General features: G+C 43.9%; 1 protein-coding gene across 2 annotated transcripts in view; it reads left to right on the top strand.

Moving 5' to 3' along the window:
* The window catches only part of DCTN1 (dynactin subunit 1), a gene marked incomplete at its 5' end in the record, with an annotated part of 37,815 nt that overhangs the window by 16,168 nt on the left and 13,163 nt on the right, over positions 1-8,484 (top strand). For both annotated transcript variants that reach the window (XM_072406742.1, XM_072406741.1), the window contains 13 exon segments: positions 1,011-1,202; positions 1,284-1,481; positions 1,923-2,127; positions 2,823-2,901; positions 2,979-3,138; positions 3,247-3,351; positions 3,463-3,654; positions 3,739-3,855; positions 3,937-4,089; positions 6,023-6,180; positions 7,262-7,430; positions 7,665-7,733; positions 8,265-8,327. In XM_072406742.1, the coding sequence (XP_072262843.1) occupies positions 1,011-1,202; positions 1,284-1,481; positions 1,923-2,127; positions 2,823-2,901; positions 2,979-3,138; positions 3,247-3,351; positions 3,463-3,654; positions 3,739-3,855; positions 3,937-4,089; positions 6,023-6,180; positions 7,262-7,430; positions 7,665-7,733; positions 8,265-8,327 (1,860 nt within the window).

Here is an 8,484-nt window from a genome sequence, read left to right as displayed (position 1 = left end):
TGGAGGAAACCCACGCAGACACAGGAAGAACCTACAAACTCCATGCAGATGGAGTCCTGGCTGAGATTCCAACCTGGGACCCAGCGCTGCAAAGGCCGGAGTGCTAACCACTGAGCCGCTGTGCCTATCTTTGGGATGTTAATGGGGTTTGCCCTCCCTTCTAATACAACAACCCCCTGGCATGGATCAGGGCAGGAAGTAGAAGTCTCCCCAGTATTAAAAACCTGCCAGGGCTCCTCTATGTCTATAGTGAGGAAGTTGGTTTTAGCTGATTTTGGGGCTTTAAAATGCCCCATTACAAACCTAGGAGGTCTGAGCTGAGCACATCCTGCACCTCCCATCTGTTTGGGATGTTTCAGGATGTATCGGAGGAGTCCAATAAATGGATCTGCAGAGGCTCCTCACTAAAACATCCACTCTGCAGGAAGCAAATTATTATTAATATTATTATTATTAATAAACAGGACTTATATAGCGCCAACATATTACGCAGCACTGTACGTTAAATAGGGGGCAAGCAATCTTTTCCTCTGTACAGCAAATATCCCTATCCATATATTGCACTCCGGGCTGTAAGAAACATAACAGAAGACCTTTCACGGTCCCTCTATGGTCCATGGTAAATCACATTAGGGCCTTGTGCTGGGCCCAGGGAAATCAGCACCAGACACTGACTTGTATTCCATAACTCTTTGGGCTCTACTGCAGCAAATAAGGAAGAAAACCTCAATCAATGAAGCTGGAATTGTGCATTGCATGAAGCATAGGTGACAACACCGACCTCATCTCACCAGCAAGCAGGTTCTACATTTTCCCTTTTTACATCTGTGTATCTTCATAACCAATTTTGCATCTTTTCCTGGAACTTGACAGTAAGGAATCTGAGGGGTTATACAGTTATTTGGACCTATCTATAACGGCACTCTTTATATTGTTTTACTGGTTACATTGTAATGGTTGTGATTATGCACTGGTAGTTCTATCTATTGGTTACTCTTATCTTATTGCAGCCCACTCGTCCATCCAGCTCTGCGGCTTCCAGCGGCACAGCCGGGGCCTCCGGATCTGCATCGGCATCATGTGGAGAAATCAGCAGCAGCGAGCCCAGTACTCCGGCCCAGACCCCTCTGGCTGCCCCCATCATCCCCTCACCCTCCCTGCCTTCTCCAATGGCTCCAATGCCGGCTCCTGGGCCCAGCAAGGTAATGGCGGCTTTGTGATATGTAATAAGATCTCTGTGCTTAGAGAAATGAAAATGTCATTTGGGTTTGTTTGTAATACAGGAGGAGGAAAGCCTCCGGGCTCAGGTGAAGGACCTGGAAGAGAAGCTGGAGACTCTGAAGATGAAGAGGGCTGAGGACAAAGCCAAGTTGAAGGAGCTGGAGAAATCTAAACTGCAACTGGAACATTTACAAGAATGGAAGAGTAAGATACAGGAACAGCAGGCTGACCTGCAGAAACAACTCAAGGAGGCCAAGAAGGTGAGTGATACTTATACCTGCAGTATACACCTATATATACCTATAGACACTGTCCTTGCACCACTGTCCCCGAGTTGATGAAAGCAGACTTTTCACTAAGTATAGTGGAGTCAGACTTTGCTTCCTTGTACCTAGGCACAGGAAAAATGGACTGGCATGTGTTGTCTGCTTTGCATTTTTAAAGTGGAAGATGTAATTTTGATTTGTTGCCCTAAGTACACCCCCCCCCCCCCCCACTGTATGCCCTAACGCCAAAACCTTCATGCTCCCCCACACCTCCTTTCCCCCCACATGCCCTAACGTCGTCAGGTATAATGGGTTTACATTTAGGTCAGGTATTACTGGTCACATTTAGGTACACTTTACGTTTTAGTATTACACCAAATAAAAATAAATAAAAAAAGCTTTGTCTTCTTAATTTGTGTGTTTTATGTACTTCAGGAAGCCAAGGAAGCCCTGGAAGCCAAAGAGCGCTACATGGAGGAAATGGCGGACACAGCCGATGCCATTGAGATGGCCACTCTGGATAAAGAAATGGCTGAAGAGAGAGCGGAGTCGTTGCAGCAAGAGGCGGAAACTCTGAAAGAGAAGGTGGAGGAGCTGACTATGGATCTGGAGATCCTGAAACATGAAATAGAGGAGAAAGGTGCACGCAAAGTTTAGCTAATAACATTTCATTGGGGAATATCAAGATCACAAGGACAAATTGTGTAGATATTATAGTGCTCTGACTGATACTGAGAAAATTATTAGCGAAGAAATATACATTAATGAGCTGTGCGTGACTCAACCACAGTTTAATATTGTCTTTTCCATCTTATCTACAGCTCTCACACAAAATATTGAAGACAATATCGAGCTGTGAATTTAGATTTGATGGAGTAATGTCAGAAATTCGAGCTTTATCCTGGTATATTATTAATGAGCCGTGTCTGAGACTGTAATGGGTTATGTATGAACCAACATATTACAGACTAATATAAACATTAGGAAGATCCGCTCACAATTCTACAATCTGGGCCCAAAAGCAAAGAATTAACACTTGCTCCTCCCGCCTCCTGGTTGTAACCCATGACACTGTTCCAAGGGTGTTAAATTCCTGATTCCCCTGGGCACGGTCATTCTTTCCTTTTGACCCCAAAATCACTATGGTGTCCTGTAGTAGGAGATTTGTAGACCAGGCACCTGACACTTCCAAAGGTGTTAAATGCAACCCAGTAAAGCTTCTTAGATGAGCTTACTAAATTATGCTAAACTTAGAGACAGGTCCTCTTTGTATCTGGCTATGACAGGGTCACAAAATTTTCTCTCACACTCTGTAACGGTTTCCCCGACATGTAGGATCAGATGGAGCCGCCTCCAGTTATCAGGTGAAGCAGCTGGAGGAACAAAATGCCAGGCTGAAGGAAGCTCTGGTCAGGTAGGAGGACGCTCTCTCTGATGTGTCGTCTGGTTTGGTGCTGTCTAAGGAAGTAATTACATTGTGTACTATGGCAGGATGAGGGACCTGTCCGCCTCAGAGAAGCAGGAGCACGTCAAAGTGCAGAAACACATGGAGAAGAAAAACACAGAGCTGGATACATTGCGGCAGCAGAAAGAGAAGCTGCAGGAAGAGGCCTCTCACATGGAGAAGACCATCGATGAGCTGAAGGAGCAGGTGACACTTTTGTGTTATTTCTCACAGCATTGTAACCCTTCTCAGCAATAATTGTGTGGTTAGATTTACCGTAAACAAATCTGAGGTCACCTGTTATGTGTTATGTAGGTGGACGCTGCTCTGGGTGCTGAAGAAATGGTGGAGACTCTGACCGAGAGGAACCTGGATCTGGAAGAGAAAGTCCGTGAACTGCGTGAGACCGTCACTGATCTGGTGCGTTCCTTTTTGTATATTCTAGATGTCTGCTTAACCTGTGTGCTTTCTTTATTTGCTATGACACCCCAACAAATCATGTATTATATTGTTCCCCACCTTCCCTTTCAGGAAGCCATCAATGAGATGAATGATGAGCTCCAGGAAAACGCCCGTGAGACAGAGCTGGAACTGCGTGAACAGCTGGACATGGCGAACGCCCGCGTGCGAGAGGCAGAGAAACGCGTAGAGGCTGCTCAAGAAACCGTAGCTGATTACCAGCAGACCATTAAGAAGTACAGAGATCTGACTTCTCATTTACAGGTGATCTGATGGAACAATCAATATTGATGGATTAGATTGTACAAGTTGTACAGGGACGCTGATGATGTGGTGTTGATGTTGTAGGATGTGAACAGAGAGCTCCGGAATCAGCAGGAGGCCAATGTGGAGAAGGAGCAGCAGCCATCTCCGGAGATGTTTGACTTTAAGATCAAGTTTGCAGAGACAAAGGCCCATGCCAAGGTATGAAAAACTTCTTATTTTTGTAGTCTTGGCAAGTTTGTCGGATCAAAGCACAATATCTGAGATTTTACTGTTCTTCAGGCCATTGAGATGGAGCTACGCAAGATGGAGGTGAACCAGGCCAATCGGCACGTGTCCCTGCTGACATCCTTTATGCCAGATAGTTTCCTGCGACACGGAGGAGACCATGACTGCATCCTGGTGTTACTGCTCATCCCCAGGCTCATCTGCAAGGTCAGAATAACCATATCCTTATAGATAGCTGTATGTAGAGACAATATGGCCACTAATAATCCACCCCTACAAGGTCACACTGCCTGCTGCTTATCTACCCCCTATGTCTGTGCTGGTATAACAGTACCATCTGAATACTGACCTGTGCTTTGCCTTCAAATCCCTCCACAGCTCCTCCCCCACCTACCTACCTACCTGATACAAATCCCTCCACAGTTCTTGTCCCACTTACCTTTCTGAACTGGTAGAAAAATCACCCCCCCCCCAAATGTTATTATTCCCTGAAATCTGATTTATCAGGATCCCTTTACTCTGAGATCTCAGGATAGAACATTCAAACTCCACCTAATATAACTTGAGGGGAACTTATCACTTTGTTCATCTGTGTATTAGATAATCAAAATACAACTCTTCTCAGGGAAAAAGAGAGAATTCCTGGATACCCAAAACATATAATTCCAGTCAGTCCCCTCATTGGGCAGCACGGTGGCTCAGAGGTTAGCGGTCCAGCCTTTGAACCTGGGTCCTAGGTCTGAATCCAAGCCAGGACGCTATCTGCATGGAGTTTGCAGGTTCTCCCCATGTCTGCGTGGGTTTCCTCCGAGTACCCCGGTTTCCTCCCACATTCTAAAAAACACGCAGTAAGGTTAATTGGCTGCCCCCTAAATTGACCTTGGGCTACATTAATGACATATGACTATAGTAGGGACATTTGATTGTGAGCTCCTTTGAGGGACAGTTAGTGACACGACTATGGACTTTGTACAGCACTGCGTAATATGATGGTGCTATATAAATACTGTGTAATAATAATTGCTAGCAGCCCATTCAATTGCAGCAAAGGTCTCTGTGTATATTTTGCTTTCATTTCTCTGTGTATTCTTTGTATAGCCAGTATCGCCCCCTGGTGGTCACCTAAAGGTATTTTACACTTCCTAAATAGACCTCTCCCATGAAATATTAGGGATTCGAACCAATACATGTACAGGTAAATGTTAAATTCATCAACATTTATTGATTTAACTGATACCCTGGTTTGATGATTTGGAACTCAATCAGAGAGGATTGCCGTGTCAGCTTCACACTAAAATGCAATATATCACATCAATGCCCCAGGGTACCTTTGTGTCATATATTGTTCTCCGTGTAGTTTTCAACACTCTCTTGTTCTGAAGGTGTCCCCGCTGTGTCTTGTAAGCAACAATACATGATATTTCTTCCCAAGACATCACAGTATTGTGTTCAGCTTGCAGAAAAAGAAAACATCGGTTTTCATTCAGTTAAATCATATGAAAATTTCCTCCTAACACATTCCCTGCAGAGATCTGCTAATTAAGGTTCCCAGGCACAATGAATACGTTAAAGCTACATTTTAGTCAGAAGAAAATGTTACCCTTGCAGTAGTTCCCCCTTGGATTGCTCGTTTTGCCATCTTTCTCACTTCCGCGATGCTTCACAATCCTGAAAGCCAAACTTTGACCAGTATAGATAACTGTCCTGCATTGGAGGACACAGAGGGCTCTGCATAAAACATGCCAACTGCTAGAAGAGCAAACAGTAGGGTAGTTCATCTTCTCTATCCACTAAGGAAGAAGGAGCCCTCCTGCAAGAGTAAGTTTCCTGAAGTTAGCTTTAATTAATGTCAAGCAGCCAGACCTTTGTATATCTGCTTGCTTTCCATCCTGACATTCACAGTTTTCTAGTGACAATGACAGAGGTAACTGGTTTGTGTGACATAGTGATCACATGCAGGCTGGAGGCTTCATCAGCTTCACCCTGCAGAAGAATCACTGCCACCTTCAAGCTGGACTTTACATCTACATCGTCATCATTTATAACTGTCCAAATCGGTCAATCATAATATAATATGATTACAATTCTGCACATTGTGAGCCCTGTAATATAAACACCTAACCTTCTGTATGTCTTACAGGCTGAACTGATCAGTAAGCAGGCCCAGGAGAAGTTTGAGCTATCTGAGACCAATGAGAAGACTGGAATGAGAGGCGCCGTGGGAGAGCAGATGAGCTTTGCAGCCGGCCTGGTCTATTCTCTGAGCCTCCTGCAGGCCACGCTACACAAATATGAGCAGTAAGTTATCCCTTGTCCTGACGTAGGCAGTATCTCCAAACTACTAGAGTAGTTTCTCAACCAGGGTTCATCCAGAAGGGGCAATTGGTAGGTCAGTTTAAGTGACACCAATGATCCTTTTGGCTTTCTGTAAGGGTGACATTCTTCTCAATGGGAAGCAATGTATAAGACATTCTTCCTACTGACACCACACTAATATACTGTGATCTGTGGATATGGGATTTCTAGAAGGAGTTCCCTGAAGACCTTATTTCAAGAGTTCCTCCATATTAAAAAGGTCAAGAAAAGTCTTCACTGGGTAAATAAGCCTGACTTTAGATATGCGGAGCATTAAGGCTAACTCATGATTGGCTAGGAGGTACATGCAGAAGATCATGGATTTACCCCAAAGCACTGTTTATTATTAAACAGTATTTATATAGCGCCAACATACTGCACAGCTCTGTACAATAAATGAAGCAATTGGTGCATTGAAAAGACCCATCATCCTTATTCCTCTTTACCAGGGAGTACTTTCAGGTATTAGTAGTGTGTGACCGCTTCCTATTCCACATTTTTGTTATATATTTTGGGGCAGCATGGTGGCATGGTTAGCACTGGGTCTCAGGTTCAAATCTCGGCCAGGACTCTATTTGCATGGAGTTTGCAGGCTCTCCCCGTGTTTGTTTGGGTTTCCTCCGGGTACTCCGGTTTCCTCCCATATTTTAAAAACAGAGTTAGGTTAATTGGCTCTCCCCAAAAAATTGACCTTTGACTGTATTAAAGACATATTACTATAGTAGGGACATTAGATTGTGAGCTCTTTTGAGGGACAGCTAGTGACATGACCATAGACTTTGTACAGCGCTGCATAACATGTCGGCGCTAAATAAATGCTGTGTAATAATAATAATATTTTGGCACACCTTCACACAGGGACATGTAGAGATTCCTGTGGGTAAATGTAGCGAGGGGTATATAGGTATTTGGAGGATTGACATTAAAGAGAACATGATGAGGATGGGTAAAGCACAGGTTCACCTCAGGTGTATGTGATTTGGGGAAATATATTCTTTATATATACCTATACATCTTCCCACAGGGCTCTTAACAAGTGCAGCGTGGAGGTTTACAAGAAAGTGGGCACCCTGTACCCTGAGATGAGCGTCCATGAACGATCATTAGATTTCCTCATTGAATTACTACACAAAGATCAGCTGGATGAGACTGTCAATGTGGAGCCACTCACCAAAGCCATCAAGTATTATCAGGTACCAGCTGTCCCAATGACACAATGGGGTGATATGAATTTATATGAGGTCCGTGTTCACCACTCGGCACTTTTCAGTAACCACCCGGCTTTTTGGGTGGTTACCTAAGAGTTGGGTCACAATACAGGGCCACCACCCACCTATAATTTCTTGCCACCTGATTTAAAAAAAAATTCTTTGTTGCACACTGCAGGTTATTGTCGTTTGTGTAATTTGTGTTTATTCCATTTTCAGCACTTGTACAGCATTCACCTGGCTGACCAGCCTGAGGATTGCACTATGCAGCTGTTCGATCATATCAAGGTGAGTTCTGCTTATCCCACTCTATGTATGATGATATTTAATAAAAATCAGCTGTATATTAGGTAACATCACCCTGCACTTCTATATTTTGGAGGGGGGGAATTTGAATGGTGGGTGAGTAGTGAGGGTTTAAGAGATAGAAGATGATGGGTAGGCAAGTTTGAAAAAATGGGTTTTATTAGCTTTTAAATGAGCAGAAAGTTGAGCAGAGCAAGCCGAATACGAGAAGGAAGACCATTCCAGAGAGTCATGTGAGGAAGTCATTAGTAGGTCATTGGAGGAGTGAAGAGCAGCTAGGGGAGTATTTTTCTATCAAGTCAGAAAAGTAAGTGGGACAAGAACTTTGGAGGGATTTGAAGGCAAAGCACAGGAGCTTGAATTTGATTTTCGGGTGAAATGGTCTAACACATTCATGGCCTAACATATCTAAAAAAAAAAAAGGTGCTTGCACTGTATGTTGTAACAAGTTTCTAGGTATACCAGTGATCTGTGTGGAAGTGACCCTGATCCTCATATTTTTTGTGTTCACAGTTTACACAGAGTGCTCTGGACTGTATGGGAGTTGAAGTAAGCAGACTGCGCGCCTTCTTACATGTAAGTAATGTGTGATCCAGAAATCCTTTACACGCAGAATCCGGTGCAGGCAGGACGAGATGATGAAAGCGCAAATATGGGTGCAGCCAGAATTCTATCATCAGTCTGTTATTGCCTGCAGATATTTGTTACAGATAAATCTGCTGGCTGACACAAG

Source organism: Pyxicephalus adspersus, chromosome 3 (assembly GCF_032062135.1).
Source record: "Pyxicephalus adspersus chromosome 3, UCB_Pads_2.0, whole genome shotgun sequence".
Lineage (NCBI taxonomy): Eukaryota > Metazoa > Chordata > Amphibia > Anura > Pyxicephalidae > Pyxicephalus > Pyxicephalus adspersus.
Note: the sequence above shows the minus strand (reverse complement) of the source record. Positions and strands in the feature narration are given on the sequence as shown.